This window comes from Prionailurus bengalensis, chromosome D4 (genome assembly GCF_016509475.1).
Source record: "Prionailurus bengalensis isolate Pbe53 chromosome D4, Fcat_Pben_1.1_paternal_pri, whole genome shotgun sequence".
NCBI lineage: Eukaryota > Metazoa > Chordata > Mammalia > Carnivora > Felidae > Prionailurus > Prionailurus bengalensis.
Window position 1 is genome coordinate 40,712,345 of NC_057359.1, and position 18,266 is coordinate 40,730,610.

Below are 18,266 nucleotides of genomic sequence, written 5' to 3' on the forward strand. Positions count from 1 at the left end.
CACACAAGTTTAAATAAACATTAAAAGAAAAAAAAAAGATTTGGAGCACTTGGCTGGCTCAGTCGGTAGAGCATGCAGCTCTTCGTCTTGGGGTTGTGAGTTCAAGCCCCATGTTGGGTATAGAGCTTTTAAAAAAAAAAGAAAAGAAAAAAAGTAAAAAGCTAACATTCCTGGCCATATCTTTGAGCTGTTGTAAAGTTATTGAACTGTGTAAATGCCTACAAGCATCTCTGCTTTGGTGTGCAAGTTTATGGATTTATAATTATGATAAGTACTACACAAAGTTAGTGCCATTTTATACTGTATGGCTGCAAACACTATCTCTGATTGTAGAACTGTGCTGGCTTTGCAGATTTAGGGAAGAAGAGCTTGTTCTGGTTCTTTCAGGAGATAAGCATTACTAGGTTAAGTGGTAACTAGCTAAATTGATATATTTCATAAGGTAAGAAGGAGGGGTACTTTAGCTCTGATAAGTTTCTTTTTTTTCTCTGATATGTTTCTAACTATACTCATAATTCTTCAGACTTGAAACTGTATTTTGGAGTCTGAGAAATGTTTATATGAGTACAAATGAAATTAATACTTTTTGGGCTTTGTTTCTGAAAGATGTGGAAAGAAAGCAAGTTTATTTTCTAATAGCACAATGTGGTTTTCTGGGTTGGTAAATGTCAGTTCAAAAATAAGCCTCATTTTAAAATATTTTAAGTTCAACACCTCCCTCTAGTGGAAGAAAGAAAAATTCCTTCAATTTCCATTGTCTTTAATTATGATTTGGTTACACACACACACACCCACACACGCCACACTTACTTTTTCACTGTAAGCTTTTTGTTTTATTAGAAAATAAATTCTGTGACAAAATTTTTTAAAGTTTATTTGAAGGGAGCAAATTAATCTTGATATATAAATGCAGGAACTATTTTATAGCTCTTTTGGAATTTTCTTGTATGTTATAATGCATCCCAGACTTGGATTCTGTTGATAGCACCATAAACTTAAAACAAATATTTGAACATGCAAAAAGTAACAGGGATTAATATAACCAGTACCCAGTATAACCTACCAATGCCATTGATATAACTAATATTTACATTTAGAGCGTGTGTTTGTCGTATTTGTTTCAGAATTAAAAATAGATGAGCAATAAGTTGTTATATTATTTAAGACTGTTTTTTAAAAATGTTTATTTATTTATTTAGAGAGAAAGAGAGAGGCGGGGGGGGGATGTTGGGGGGGGGAGCAGAGAGTGAGGGAGAGAGAGAGAATCCCAAGCAGGCTCTACGCTGTTAGCACAGAGCCCAACTTGGGGCTCGATCCCACAATGTTGAGATCATGGCCTGAGCTGAAATCAAGAGTAAGACATTCAACCAACTGAGTCCCCGAGGCTCCCCAGAACTTGCCATTCTTATAGAGATTTCACTGATTTTCTTGAATAAGTGCTTATTGGATTATTGCAAGCCTATGGTTAATTTCCAGTTATGAGAAATTTTATTTTGGCATTTTTTGCACAGTCCTTATACTCTGCCATTCTGAAATTACTTCTGTTCTCTGAAGATATTGTCAAGTTTTATTCTCTTTATATGTGTTTCTCTCAGGTTGTTTTTCCCCTTTCTCCTTGATTTAGATTTCATCTTTTATGTTGTCCCCCCCCACCCCCCATAACTTTTTCATATGTTTAAGAGTTGGGGACAGAAGAGCTTATTAGAAGCTCTGAGCGTTTGTATTTGTTTTTTCAACTGTGATCTTCACTGTAGGGTTGCCTGGCTAGGTATTTGAAATGGATACGTATATAATTCTCCTACCTACCCCAAATAACTTAACAAGACGAAGAAAGTAGAAAACCTGATAGAATCAGTGTCAGAATTCCAGGTTATATTGCTTCACCAATAAGCAAAGGAAACTCCAAGGAGTAAATAATTTCAATCTTATATGAACTCTGACAGAGAATGGAAAAATCTTGATAACGTACCAAACTGATAAATCTCTTAAAACAGTTTTTTAATTAATTAATTAATTAATTAATTATTTAATATTTTTTAGAGAGAGAGAGTGAGCACATGTGAGCAGGGGAGAGGGGCAGAGGGAGAGAGAGAAAGAATCTTAAGCAGGCTCCATGCTCAGCACAGAGCCCAACTTGGGGCTTGATCCCATGACCCTGGGATCATTACCTGTGCTGAAATCAAGAGTCAGAACTCAACCAACTGAGCTACCCAGGTGCCCCCCATGTTTTTATGGAGCCTAAAAGTAGGCTCCACACCCAGCATGGGGCTTGAACTCATGACCCTGAGATCAAGAGTCCCACATGCTCTACTGTTTGAACCAGTCAGGCACCCCCCAAAAACTGATAAATCTTGATGCTAAATTGACAAAGATACAAGAAAAGATAATTATAACCAATCTCACTAATGAATATACACACAAAAGTATTATATAAAATATTAGCCAACTCAATGCAGCAGAATATAAGAGATATAAAAAGCCTTTATGCAATAAATGCCAAGTGAGTTTAACATCAGAAAATTAATCAGTGTAATTGTAAATTAATGTAATCCCTTAACTATGTAATGTAAGTTTCTTGGATATGTAAATAGAATTCCTATAAAATCTATACTATATGCAGAAAGCAGCTTTTAAAATAAAAACTGTGCGTATGTTTTTATATCCATATTCAAGAATATATAGGAATTGTCACATAATATTAGTGACTATTGGACTTCTGCATTAAAACTGATTGTTAGGTCAGAATTTCATCTACATATTGAAAGACTTTTATTTAAAAGCTATTTTACCGTGTGTAACATTTAAAATAGGTTAAATATCATAAAGTTAAAATCTCACCAATAAATACAATATGTCCTAACTGATCCATCATTGATTTTGCAGTTGTCCTTTTTTTTATAGGATTAAATTTAAACTGTCATGGAATGATGGACATGCTCTTTGTCTAGTGTAATGAAATAATTGCATGTTGTCTTTCTGTGCTGTTTATCAATAGGATGGGAATCACAAGCTAAATTTTCTTATAAGTAAATTTCCTGAGACTTCCTGGATACTTTAGTTTCTTTGCTTTTTGAATAAATATCGTTTGAAATAATTGCCATCAGCTAGGATATAAGCATTTTTTGGTTATAGACTTGATTTTGTTTTTATTTCAGATTATTTGGTTTACTTTGTGATTAACCTTGTAAATGGCTGTTTATTCATTTAAAAATACACGTAGTAATTTGTGTGGACGATAGAAAGTTCGAGATTATGTGTCAATCAAGAGGGCATATAATTTAACAGTGAATTTGGATTAATGCTGGTAGTAATTGACTGCTTGAAGGAGGGGGACCTATCCTCCAGAATAATAATAGTATCTCATACTTGTATAGTGCTTAATGGTCTTAAAAGTACTATTGTATGTGAAGGTACTGTTATGATGAAATTAGATTACATGTGGCTATTTATAAACCCATTTATTCCTGAATCCATCCAGAGTGTTAGTAAAAACTACGAGTGCTATCTGCACAGTGCTGGCACACTTTTGCTCTGGTACCCAGCTTTGCTCTTATCTGCGGTAGTTCAAGGATTGAAAATATGTAAGTAGATGAACTTCTGTATATGAAGACGTTTCCATTCCCAGAAGAAAATAATTCTTAGGAGTTCATGTGTAGTCAGCTACAGAGTAGTAATCTCATGAATGAGGGGATGTGGAAAGAAGAAATTAAATGACGTTTTGTTCTTCATCCTTTGGCTGTGGACTGTACTGCTGGGTACTTTCCAAATTAGAATCTTTTATAGAGAATTGTATTTGATGCTTGTGACATTTTCACTCAGACTCTGGTGACATCATTTGAGTGGCTAGTAATACTTGAAACCATAATAATATGTATTTGTGCAAGTCCCTGAATAAGATTGTGCTGGTGGGGGCAAGGTGGGAGAGAAGCCTTTGTCAGAGACCTCAGTGAGAATGATGAATCTAGACAGGTTACTGTGGAAAATACCTTTGATACGTGTGTTACTTTGTGTTTGAATTCTCACAAAATTCACCAATGTCTGATTTCTGAGTTTAGTTGGAAAAGGGGATTGAGAGATTTAAGTAGAAGACTACCTGATGTTATCGTTCTTTCAATAATACAACAAAGAGTTGAAAACTTGAAAGCTGAAGGAAATGAAACACAGCCACCTAGTGGATGCAACTTTAAGAGCTATAACCATAGTTAAAGTACCATGAGCTCACATAAAAATCTCTCCAGGGTCATTATTAGGCATTCAGGCTAATCGTTTCTTATCACACAAAAGGGCAATGTACATTTGTATTACAAAATATTTTAAAATTTTAATGAGAGGGAAAACATTGCATATGGCTGTTGGACTACAGCATTATGTAAATAGCCTCAGAAGTCAATTGAACTAGCATAACATTATAGAGAGCTGTACACATTTTCAACTATAACATGTATTAATCAGATTTTTAAAATGTTAAAGTTCCAGTAGTGTGTTTTGAACACATGTATATTCTGAAACATCGCTGGAATATCTAGACCCCTCTTGCCTATAAGGGCAAGTGTCTATAAGACCCTTGAACAACATGGGTTTGAACCGCATGGGTCCATTCACATATGGATTCTTTTCAATATGTTGGAAAATTTTTTGGAGCTTTTGGACAATTTGAAAAAAACTTAGAGATGAACCGTGTTGCTTAGAGATACTGAAAAAATTAAAAAGTTAGGCATTTTAAGAACACAGTATCTAATACATGTAACATACAAAATATGGGCAGTAGACTATTTGTGTTATCAGTAAGGCTACAGTAGACTACAGTCAACAGCAGGCTATTGGTAGTTAAATTTTTGCAGAGTCAAAAATTAATTAATTAATTAATTAATTAATTAATTAATATTTTTTTTGACCGTGCATGGGTCAATGTCCCTAACCCTCATGTTGTTCAAGGGTCTACTGTGTAAATTAACCTATTGTGGTCGAAGCACAGATTTAGTTACTCGTGGTCTTCTATAAAATAAATTTTTGTCATTGTTGACTTTTAAACTTAAATGAATTATTTTCCAGGAGCAAGATAATGCTGTGCAAAATATGCACAAGAAGGTAGAGAAATTAGAAGCTGAACACATGGACTGCTCTGATCTTTTACGGCAACAAACGAGTGAGCTTGAATTTAGCACTCAACGAGAAGAACGTCTTAGGAAAGAGTTTGAGGTATATTTTTCTCATTCTTTTAAAACATATATATGTTGGGGCACCTGGGTAGCTCAGTTGATAGGGTGTCCGACTCTTGATTTTAGCTGAGGTCATGATCCGAGGGTCATGGAATCAAGCCCTGAGTCAGGCTCTGTGCTGAGCATGGAGGCTGCTTAAGATTTTCTCTCTCTCCCTCTGCCCTTCTCCCCTGCTCACACACTCTCTCTCTCTAAAATAAAAATTAAAAAAACCCCAAACATATATATGTTATCCAGTCAGTAATTTAAGGCCAGAGAAGGTTTTACTCTGTAATAAAATATAAAACTAATTTTTTCAGCATTTATTTATATTGAATATTTGGATTCTTTGAAAACATTGTGTCTGAGTAAATTATATTTTTCCCCTAATTTTTAAAATCTGTCCATTTTTGGGGCGCCTGAGTGGCGCAGTCGGTTGAGCGTCCGACTTCAGCCAGGTCACGATCTCACGGTCCGTGAGTTCCAGCCCCGCGTCGGGCTCTGGGCTGATGGCTCAGAGCCTGGAGCCTGTTTCCGATTCTGTATCTCCCTCTCTCTCTGCCCCTCCCCCGTTCATGCTCTGTCTCTCTCTGTCCCAAAAATAAATAAAAACGTTGAAAAAAAATTAAAAAAAAAAATCTGTCCATTTTTAACAATTCTCATGGAATATTTGGAAAATATGAGGGTAATTGTTTAAACTGTAAGGTTGAGGAAGCAACACAGGAAAGGTTTTTGCACACATAATATTAAATTCTAATTTTGTAGTTTGAATCCTATACTAGCTGCATGGTTTTGTGGGTAAGACTTTAAATGGGAAAGAAGCATCAATTTACAAATTAAAAATGTGATTTTTATGAGAGAATGATACTGATGATCAATTTAATTAATTTTGAGAGAAATCTATTTGTTCATTCTTTTTAAAATTTCCTTTTGTTTGTGGGAAATGAAGTATTTCAATAGATAAAGAAGTTTTGTTTTAAACATAATTTATAATTGTCATTAGGTAAATAAACATTTATAAAGAGAATTCCATGATAAAATGCTAGAGATGCTCTGGTTAAACTCACTGCTGCCATTTAGCGTAGTTCTGGAAATTTTAGCCAAAGAAGTATATGATGGAAGAAGAGCAGTAAGAATTATTATTGTGGGAAAGAAGGAGGTATGACTCTTATTATTTTCAGATGATACACTTATACCCTAAATAATCAAGAAAATCAACTTTGAAAATATTAATACTAGTAAGAACATTCAGTAAGGAGGCCAGAAAGAAAATAATATGTAATAATTATATATACATTCTTATATAGCAGCAATAATCAGAGAATAATATATTTAAAATATTTAAAAAGTTTTCTTCACAGCGACAAAAATAAGAATATAATCAACTACAAACACCTTAAAAGTTACAAAAAGTAACTGAGAGTCTTCAAAGAAAATGGTGAGACATTTTGGGAACACTCAACCCTATAATGATATGAATCCTCCCTAGGTTATATTATGGGGTAAAACAGTTCCAATAAAAAAATTCAGTGGAATTATTTGGGGAAGATAGATTCAGAAATTCATGTTGAAGACTAAAGAGCTACCCGAGAGTCTCTAAAACATTTTGATAAGGGTAATGAGCGGGGGCTTACTATTTCAGAAGTTAATATGCATTATAAAGCTTTAGTATTGTATTGCTTGTGGTTATTTGGTCGTATGCAATAGAAACCAACTTTGGTTAGCTTAAATAGGGAATTCAGTGAAGAATATGGGAATCATATTTGCAGAATCAGGATGAAACCTGGGGAATTAGGCTCAGAAATGAATCCCAGAGCATCTCCAGAAGGCTTGGGAACAGAAATGATGGATGAAATTGAGATGAATTAGTATCCATAATTTTTATTTTATTTATCAATAACAATTTGGTATCCTTCGTTTTGTACTTTTATTTAGGATTCAAGTCCCAGAGAGAAAATATTTGACTGGAAGAGGTAGTTTGCCCCAAATAAATCTTTCTCAGTTCTACTAAAAATAAAGCCCAGGGGCGCCTGAGTGACTCAATCGGTTAAGTGTCCGACTCTTGATTTTGGCTCAGGTCATGATCTTGTAGTTCGTGGGTTTGAGCCCTGTGTTGGGCTCTGCACTGATATTGCAGAGCCTGCTTGGGATTTTCTCTCTCTCTCCCCTCTCTGCCCCTCCCCCCACTTGGACCTCTCTCTCTCCGTCTCTCTCTCTCTCCCTCAAAAAAAAAAATAAATTAAAAAAAAAAATTAAAGCCCACAGAGCACCTAGTTGGTTAAGCATTGAATTCGGCTCAGGTCATGATCTTGCAGTTCACGAGTTCAAGTCCTGTGTTGGACTCTGTGCTGACCTCAGAGCCTGGAGCCTGCTTGATTGGTGACTCCTTCTCTCTCTGCCCTCTCCTGCTGGCACTCTCTCTCTCTCTCTCTCTCTCAAAAAAATAAGTAAACTTTAAAAACATTAAAAAAAATTAAAGCCCCAAAAAGAAATTTTTATAAAGAAAATTAGGGTCCAGTACCAAAAGAAGGGGAAAAGAGATTGTTGAGTGGCTAAAAAGTATGGTAACTCTAAGAGCAGACTAATGGCATAGAATTGAAAGGCTGGTAGTAGCCTTGTTGAATATATATAAAATCTAGTATCTTAAATCAGTGAGGATAGGAAAGATTATTCAGTGAGTCATGTTGAAACAATTGGTTAACTCTTTGGGACAAAATATACTTAGATTCCCATCTTACATTATATTCTAAAATAAGTTCCAGTTGGATTAAAAAAGAGTAAAACATTAAAAACTGATAAACTAAGAAGAAGAAAATTTAAGTCCTTTTGCTCTCTGAGTGCAGTATGACTTACTACTAATCGTAAAAGCAGAGGAACAAAATCATAAAGAAATGGACTCATAGCTTTGATTATAAAAAATTAAAGTAATATACAGTAATACCTTGGTTTGTGAGCATAATTTGTTCCGGAAACATGCTTGTAATCCGAAGCACTTCTATGTCAAAGCGAATTTCCCTATAGGAAATAATGGAAACTCAGATGATTTATTCCACAGCCCAAATATATTCATATAAAAATGATTACAATACTGTAATAAAATAGAAAATAGCAGAGAAAATATGAAGAAAAATAAACCTACACTTAACTTTGAAAACCTTCATGGCTGGTGTGAGGGAGAAAAGAGAGAGAAGGGTTTTTGTGTAGGACAACTTTCACTATCACTAATGGAATCACTGCTATCTGTTGGCTCAATGGAATCTTTGTCTGCATGGAGGCCCTTGTATATGCTCGCACGGATGTTGACTTCAGTATAGTATTAATAAACTCTTGTCATATACTGTATTTAATGTAACTGGCAATAAGGCAGCAAAGGAAAGGGTCTATATCTGCAGGCAGCCTGACCTAGAACCAAGCAAAGCATTCCTAAGCTTACTCTTGAATGGAAAAGGAAAGGAGTCCATAGGTGCTCTGAAGTGACAAAACATACTCTAGTGCCAGTTGTGGACACACCTGCCAATGTTCTGAAAAATCACTGATTTCTGCCAAACACCGCGGCCTGAGATCAGGCATCTGAACATGGGAGATCACCCACAATCCTGCAGTAAATGACAGAAAGAGAGAGAGAGAGAGAGAGAGAGAGAGAGAGAGAGAGAGAACCATTGGCTTAGTTGTGATCATGAGAGAGAGAGAGAGAGAGAGAGCCATTGGCTTAGTTGTGGTCATGAGAGAGAGAGAGAGAGAGAGAGAACCATTGGCTTAGTTGTGATCATGACAGAGAGAGAGAGAGAGAGAGAGAGAGAGAACCATTGGCTTAGTTGTGGTCATGAGAGAGAGAGAGAGAGAGAGAGAGAGAGAGAGAGAGAGAGAGAACCATTGGCTTAGTTGTGGTCATGAGAGAGAGAGAGAGAGAGAGAGAGAGAACCATTGGCTTAGTTGTGATCATGAGAGAGAGAGAGAGAGAGAGAGAGAGAGAGAACCATTGGCTTAGTTGTGGTCATGAGAGAGAGAGAGAGAGAGAGAGAGAGAGAACCATTGGCTTAGTTGTGGTCATGAGAGAGAGAGAGAGAGAGAGAACCATTGGCTTAGTTGTGGTCATGAGAGAGAGAGAGAGAGAGAGAGAGAACCATTGGCTTAGTTGTGGTCATGAGAGAGAGAGAGAGAGAGAGAGAGAACCATTGGCTTAGTTGTGGTCATGAGAGAGAGAGAGAGAGAGAGAGAGAGAGAGAGAGAGAACCATTGGCTTAGTTGTGATCATGAGAGAGAGAGAGAGAGAGAGAACCATTGGCTTAGTTGTGGTCATGAGAGAGAGAGAGAGAGAGAGAGAGAGAGAGAACCATTGGCTTAGTTGTGGTCATGAGAGAGAGAGAGAGAGAGAGAGAGAGAGAACCATTGGCTTAGTTGTGGTCATGAGAGAGAGAGAGAGAGAGAGAGAGAGAGAGAGAGAGAACCATTGGCTTAGTTGTGGTCATGAGAGAGAGAGAGAGAGAGAGAGAGAGAGAACCATTGGCTTAGTTGTGATCATGAGAGAGAGAGAGAGAGAGAGAACCATTGGCTTAGTTGTGGTCATGAGAGAGAGAGAGAGAGAGAGAGAGAGAGAGAGAGAACCATTGGCTTAGTTGTGATCATGAGAGAGAGAGAGAGAGAGAGAGAGAACCATTGGCTTAGTTGTGGTCATGAGAGAGAGAGAGAGAGAGAGAGAGAACCATTGGCTTAGTTGTGGTCATGAGAGAGAGAGAGAGAGAGAGAGAACCATTGGCTTAGTTGTGGTCATGAGAGAGAGAGAGAGAGAGAGAACCATTGGCTTAGTTGTGATCATGAGAGAGAGAGAGAGAGAGAGAACCATTGGCTTAGTTGTGGTCATGAGAGAGAGAGAGAGAGAGAGAGAGAGAGAGAACCATTGGCTTAGTTGTGGTCATGAGAGAGAGAGAGAGAGAACCATTGGCTTAGTTGTGGTCATGAGAGAGAGAGAGAGAGAGAGAACCATTGGCTTAGTTGTGGTCATGTGAGTCTCGGCATCAAGTACTACTTGTATTGTAAGACGTCGCTCATTTATCAGGTTAAAATTTATTAAAATGTTTGCTAATCTTTCGGAACACTCGCAGAACGAGTTATTCGCAATCCAACATTTTACGGTATAAGTAAATTCTCCACTTCAAATAAAGTAAAAAGGCAAACAAATGAGAAAGATATTTACAGGAAGGGGTAAATAAAACTCTATCTCTGTATCTCTCTATGTAAATCCCACACTATCTGATGAGAAAAAGGAGAAAACCTTTTTGAAAAGAAAAATCTACCAAGGACATCAAAGAAGATGTGAAAGATGTTCATATGGACAACAAACACATGAAAAATGCTTAATCTCACCATGATGTAAGAAAGGCTATAACACTCATTATGCTAAGATTAAAGAAAAAGAAAGCACCCAGTGTTGGCGAGGGTGATTTTAAAACTTCCTTTACCTTGCTGGTGGGAGTATAAAGGTATAAAGCCTTGAAGGAGGTCCATTTGTCGGTGATCCTTTGCTCATTCTCATCGTCTCTGTAAGTTTTCTTGGTCCTCTGTTTTTTTCAAACATTGTTTTGCATGCAAAGCTTTAAACAGATTTTGAAAGATGAACAGAATAGTATAATGAACCTAACGTACCAATCACCGGCTTCAACAATGATTTATATATGGCCAATATGTTGTCATTTATACCCCAGTCACTTTCCCCCCTTCTATATTATAGTGAAATGAATCCCAGGCATCAGATTATTTTAACCATAAGTATTTCATTGTGACTAAGAAGTAAGGTGTCTTTATTTACAGCCACATTATCAGTATCAAACCTGAATTGACAGTGATTACTTAATTCAGTCAAATATCCAGGCATTATTCAGACTTCAAATTGCTTCATAAACAGCAAAAACGTGTGTAAGATTGGGGTTTAAGTCAGAGTTCCAATTAGGTCTATACATTACAATTGGTTGATATGTTTTGTGAATCTTCTTTTTTTTTTATTAAAAAATTTTTTTTAAATGTTTATTTTTAAGAGAGATCGAAAGAGAGACAGAGTGTGAGCTGGGGAGGGGCAGAGAGAGAGGGAGACACAGAATCTGAAACAGGCTGCAGGCTCTGAGCTGTCAGCACAGGGCCCGACGCAGGGCTCGGACCCACGAACTGTGAGATCATGACCTGAGCTGAAGTCAATTGCTTAACCAACTGAGCCACCCAGGCACCCCATGAATCTCCTTTAATCTACAGATTCTCCATCTATAGTTTTGTTGTTCCTTGTATTTGTAAAGACTCCAAATTATTTGTGGTATAGAGTTCCCACTGACTCTGCAGTTGCAGAACATCAAACATAAACAATGTTTCTTAGTATAGATCTTTTTTATTTAATGCAGGGGCGGGGGGGCATGGTGAGCATTTTAGTTAGGAAACTCATGTCCTTCATTTTGAGGAATTCTCTTGTGTTATTTCTTCATGATTTTTTCCTCAGGGTTTTTTTGTTTTGTTTTGTTTTTGTTCTTTCTCAGGCTTTTATTATTCAAATGTTAGACCAACTGGATTGATGTTTTACTTTTTTTTTTTTTTTAGCCTTTCTGTTGTCTTTCTCTTTGTTTTTTACTTATTGTGGCTTCTTGGGAGATTTACTTGACTTTACTTTCTAATATTCTAATTGAATATTTTCCTTTTTATTTTTAATTTCTGAGAGCTCTGGTTCTCTGTATCACTTAAAAAAAATTTTTTTTTACATTTATTTATTTTTGAGAGACAGAGAGAGACAGAGCACGAGCAGGGGATGGGCAGAGAGGGGAGGAGACACAGAATCTGAAGCAGGCTCCAGGCTCTGAGCTGTCAGCACAGAACCCGACGCAGGGCTCGAACTCACAAACCACGAGATCAAGACCTGAGCCGAAGTCAGATGCTCAACCGACTGAGCCACCCAGGCACCCCTTTCTGTACCATTTTCATAGCATCCTGTTCCTATGAGTACTGTATTCATTTGTTTATTCAGTATTTATAGGGAGTTTTAGGCACACTAGGGTGCTTGAGGCATAGCAGTGAGCAAAACAAAGTCTCTTCCCTCTTGAAGCTAACATTCTAGTCAGGGAGAATCACACATTAAATGAAACAAAACATGATAAGCCCTGTGGAGAGTAATAAATCAGACTAGGGGAAGTAATGAGTGATGGGACAGGATGGTTACCCTTTTAGGGTAGTGTTCATGGAAGGCTGACTTGATAAGGTGGTATTTGAGTAGAGACCTAAAGGGACAGCCATGTAGATACCTGGAGGAAGAGCATTTGAGGTAGAAGGAAGTACAAAGGCCTTGAGATGTGAGTGTGCTCGGAGTGTTTGAAGAATAGCAAGTAGGCCATTGGGACTGACATGGAGAAGCTAGTAGGAGATATAGAAAGGTAGGCAGATTTTCTAGCCTTGACAGTCTTCTGTAATTCATTGTAAGAACTTTGGCTTTTGTCTGAGTGAAAAGAAAGCCATTGGAAGGTTTTGAGCAGAGGCTTGATATGCTTCCTCAGATTTGTTTGAAAAGCATCATTCTTTATACTTTTTGGAAAATAGCTTGTAAGAGACCATCTAGGACACTATTAAAGTCACCTAGATGATATATATAGCATAGAGGTGGGGGTTGGATTTGTATGTATTTTGGATGATGGAACCAATAGAATTTGCCAATTAATTGCATCTGGCTTGTGAGAAAAAAGGAGGGAGTAAAGGAGAATGCCAAAGATTCTGGCATGTGCAAACTAGTGAATGGCATTGCCATTTACTCAACTGGCAAAGAATGCAAGTGGTGTAGATTTGGGAGTGGTCAGGATTTTGCTTTTAGGTATGTTAGATAGGCATGCCTGGTAGACATCCATGTGGAGATTTTGAGTAGGCAGTTCAGTAGAAGTATGGGGGATGGTAAGGAATTTTGGGAAGTATTGCATTGTGAAACTTTGAATGTTATAGGTCTTCTCTCTGTGTTGTTATAGTTTCTGCAGAGTGCTCTGCTAGTTTGCTCTGTGGTGGTTATAAAATGGAAGAAGGACATGGAGGGAGAATTCACATATCATACTCTTCAGCACACAGACTTTCCCCTGGTTTCAGTCTTGTGTACTCCCCTCCCCACCCCTCTCTGTGTATTCCTATGTCCAGCCTCTGGTTCAGGTTCACATCCTTCAGATGATAAACCTCAAGTGTGTATGGTGGTTAGGAAGGAGTAGTTGTTTGGCTACTTGAGGTGGAGATGAGTGTCTGGACGTTAAACTTCTAATGCTGATGGTATTTAAAAAATCTTTATTGAGATTCACCCATCAAGCATCCGACTCTTGATTTCAGCTCAGGTCATGATCCCAGGATCGTGGGATCAAGCCCCATGTTGGTCTCCATGCTGATTGTGGAGTCTGCGTAAGATTCTCTCTGTCTCTCTGTCTCTCTCTCTCTCTCAAAGAAAAAAATAAATAAATAAAGGAACATTTTTACCACTCAGGAAAAAAACCCATTTCTCTCAGCCCTAAGCAACTGCTACTCTGCTTTCTATCTCTATAGATTTGCCAATTCTGAGCATTTCCTATGAATGTCATCATGCAATATGTGGTCTTTTGTGATTGCCCTTCTTCGCTTAGCATGACGTTTCCACAATTCATCCATGTTGTATCATGTATCAGTACTTCATTCCTTTTTATTACTGAATAATATTCCATCGTATTATATACCATATTTTGTGTATACATTTCTCAGTTGTTAGGCATTTGTGTTGTTTTCACTTTTTAGCTATTATGAATAATGCCTCTATGCATATTTGTGTACAGGTTTTTGTGTGAACATGTTTTCAGTTTTCTTGGATACATACCTAGGAGTGGAGTTGCTGGGTCATGTGGTAACTCTGTATTCTGTATTTTGAGGACTGTCACACTGTTTTGCACAGTGGTGGCACCATTTTGCGTTCCACCAGCAATGTATGAGGGTTCCAGTTTCTCCAGATCCTCACCAGTACTTGTTATCATCAGTCTTTTTGATGAAAGCCACGCTGGTTGGTGCATAATAGAATGTTATTTTGGTCTTGGTTTGCATTTCTCTAATGACTAATGATATTGAATACTACTTCATGTGCTTGTTGGCCATTTGTATGTTATTAGAGAAATCTATTAAGATTCATTGTCCATTTTAATGGGTTATTCATACCGTACAAATGTCAGATGTTAATAATAAGGGAAACTTGGTGTGGGGTGTATAGGAACTCTCAATGATAATGCCACGTGTGAACGTGGCAAAGATAAAATTACTCACCCATGGTCTAATTTTATGTAAAGTTAGAGAATAAATAAAAAATCAGATTATATTCTAAATAATATTTTTAGCCTATTTATCACTTGTGATGAACATTTTTTTCAGTCCAATGAATTCGGGAATATATCATCATATTTTAATTATCATTTAAAAATATTGTGTGGCTTATGGATGGCCTATTAAAAGATTAGAATAAAGTCTGAATATGCTTAGAATTAAAAAAAAAAAAACACCTTATTTAGAAGTCACTTTAGGAAGTGCCTGGCTGGCTCTTGATCTCAGAAGAGCGTATGACTCTTGCTCTCGGGCTTGTGAGTTTGAGCCCCACACTGGGTGTAGAGCTTACTTAAATAAGTAAACTTAAAAAAAAAAAAGTCACTTTAGGATATTGTAAAACCCTATGATCATCACTGAAAATATTTTAATTGCCTTACAGGTGTGAAGAAATACTACATAACAGTGATTTCTGTCTTTTTTGTTTGTGTGTTTTGTTTTGTTGTTGTTGATAAAATTCTTATAAAGCCAGTTTTGACTGAATTGAGGGAATGTCTAATGCCTAAACTTTAGGATTTGTTTTTGGATAACTTAGTATTGACTTTTCCTTGTAAAATAACTTGCCCCAGTTTCTTCTTTTATTGATTGATGTTGTAGACATAAAGTTGTTTTAGCGTAGTTTTACTTTATGGTTTTCCTTAGCTACCCTGTAATTACTTTTGGTAATAACTAGGTCTCTGCTTTTGGAGAATTTGAAGCTTTGAAGTGTCATCCAGATAGTCTCAATTTTTATTCTGTTTATAAGAATTTTATAAGTGGACAATATAGTCCCCTGACTCATCTACAATTCTTTAAACATTTAAAATTTTAAATGAAAAAAATTTTGCTTTATATGGGCACCTGGGTGGCTCAGTTGGTCACGCGTCCGACTCTTGATGTTGGCTCAGGTCATGATCTCATAGTATGTGAGTTTGAAACCCGCATCTGGCTCTGTGCTGATGGCACAGAGCCTGCTTGGGATTCTCTCTCTCCTTTTCTCTGCCCCTCCCCCATGTGTGCACGTTCTTGGTCTCTCACTCTCTCCCTGTCTCAAAATAAATAAACTTAAAAAATTTTTTTTGCTTTATATTTAAGTGAATATATCTTGTCTTGGCTTTTGGCCAGATGGTGACATAGTGAAGGAAAAGTTAAATTTCCAGAGAGCATTTTATGCTGCTTTTATATTCAATTGTGGAGACATTAACTATTAGTAATTCTAGGTACTTAAGTAATTGTCAGTGGTATTTTTTTAAAAAAGGATTACTATAAGATACATGAAATATGAGGATTAATATAAAAATAAATGAGACAATAATGTTAATACAGAGGGAAATTGTTAACATTTTAATTTAATAGAACATATTATCTAACGTTAATAGTATTACATTAAAGCAACTAATACAACAGATGTGTAGCCTAATCAGTGTTTTAAATTTCAGTGAAGTTTTCTAACAGTTGTATTTCATAAAACGGTGATTTCGTAACATGCTTGGATCAAAGCAGTTTATATATATATATATATATATATATATATATATATATATATATATATATAAAATTTGTATTAAAAAATCTGATAAACTATATACCACTGTGTGGCTTAATCATCTTAACACGGATCAGTGGTTTCTGAGATTTAAAAAAAGAAAGCAAACTCCCAATCCAATTTTATAAATGTGGTGCTGGATACCACAGAACCAAGGGAAAAGTGAACTGGAAAAAGAAATATCTGTGGCTTTTATAAACCTCTTTACAACTAGGGGAGCCTTTTTTTTTTTTATCATGGGAAATAAACTTAACTCAATAAGAAAAGAGAAAAGAGAAGATGCAAACCTAATAGCGAGAGGACTGAAGAGTCTTGCGAAGATTACAGTGGAATGAGAACAGCCTGCAAATAAATTCTGAATTGCTTCTGTCAATCATATTCTGTGGCATAGTAACAGAAAGCAGGGTAGAGTAGCTTTTTTCTCTGTATGTGTACTATATTCAAGTGAAAAAGGTAACGAAAAATGTACCTCACCTTTCCTGTTGTCCGTGAAGCCAACCTTATCTGATTTCACTTTTTAAAGGCATCATGTGGGGCGCCTGGGTGGCGCAGTCGGTTAAGCATCCGACTTCAGCCAGGTCACGATCTCGCGGTCCGTGAGTTTGAGCCCCACGTCAGGCTCTGGGCTGATGGCTCAGAGCCTGGAGCCTGTTTCCGATTCTGTGTCTCCCTCTCTCTCTGCCCCTCCCCCGTTCATGCTCTGTCTCTCTCTGTCCCAAAAATAAATAAACGTTGAAAAAAAAAATTAAAAAAAAAAAATAAAGGCATCATGTGTTTGTAGGAATTATTTTTAAACACCTATTTGTGCTCATTACTAATTATAAAGTAGGTAAGTGATGAAATCACCTGGGTTATGTAATTGTGCTTCGAAGTATTACATATTTTTGTTTTTATGTGCGTAATGGACTTTAAAATTGGGAGTTTATTAAAAAATTTGTTGAATACTGCAGTTTTTGTTACCAGGAAAGGTAAAGGTGATTTTTAGAGATGCTAAATTAATTTATGACCAGAATTTGTGTTGTGTCAATTCTGTCCCTGAAATTTCCTATTTTCATTTTTTGTGGTTTCTTTTATTATATGTAAAAGTAATAAAAGCTCTTTTTTTCCATTAAGCTGATTTATAGTCTGAATGATAGACTTCATTATTCACTCCTGGTGAATAAAAATGTGCTGCTGTATTTTCCAGTTGATTCCTGTAGTCATCAGGTTGCTTTCCTGTGTCGGTTCTGAAACTGTTAAGGCGCTGACTGTTGCTGCCCTCAGTGACTAGCTTTGTGTTTCCTCTCCTAAAACTGCGCAGTGAACCACAGTTGAGATGATGGGCATGGAGGGCTCTGAATGTTTGTACATTCGCCTGTTTCTTGAAACTGCTGTGTGATTTTATTTATATTTTTATGTATGTATGTATGTATTTATTTATTTAAGTTTATTTATTTTGAGAGAGAGAGAAAGCACGAGTGGGTAGGGGCAGAGACAGAGGGGGAGAGAGATGCTCAAGCAGGCTCTGCACTGTCAGCACAGAGCCTGATGTGGGGTTTGAACCCATGAACCGCGAGATTGTGACCTGAGCCAAAGTTGGATGCTTAACCAACTGAGCCACCCAGGCACTCCTATTTATGTTTATTTTTAAATTAAATTGGATTTAATTAATTAGATTAAATGAACTCGAACTCATGATCCCAAGATCAAGAGTCGCATGTCTACTGATTCAGACAGCCAGGTGCCCGCAGGATAATAAACAGTAAAGGACTCATAGATTTTCTATGTTACAGTCCTTTAATATTTGACTCCGTTTAAGTGATACGGTATTGTGGGGCTTCTGTTGTTCAAATACTTGTCAAATACTTAGAGACCTTGCAAGACCCTTTAAGATTTTTGTTTCTGATAATAAAAATACTTTGAGATCTTCACTTTAAAGCCTCAAAGTACAGGGGCGTCTAGGTGGCTCAGTCAGTTAAGTGTCCAGCTCAGGTCTGATCTCATTGTCGTGAGATCCACCGTGGGACTCGCGCCTGGCATGGAGCCTGCCTTACATTTTCTCTCCTCCCTCTCTGCCCCTTCCCCGCTCATGCATGCTCATGGGCACACACATATTCTCTCTCTCTCTCAAAAAAAAATTCTCAAAGTACAGTCACTACTTCCCCTCCACCCCAGGTAGGAATAAGTATTGCAGTTAATTGTTTGCACACGGATAAAAAATTATTTGCAGT

At 36.9% G+C, this 18,266-nt stretch overlaps 1 protein-coding gene across 1 annotated transcript in view; it reads left to right on the plus strand.

The window, feature by feature from the left end:
* The window catches only part of CCDC171 (coiled-coil domain containing 171), a 315,466-nt gene that overhangs the window by 36,885 nt on the left and 260,315 nt on the right, over positions 1-18,266 (plus strand). The window contains 1 exon segment of the mRNA XM_043566993.1: positions 5,053-5,199. Within this exon segment, the coding sequence (XP_043422928.1) occupies positions 5,053-5,199 (147 nt within the window).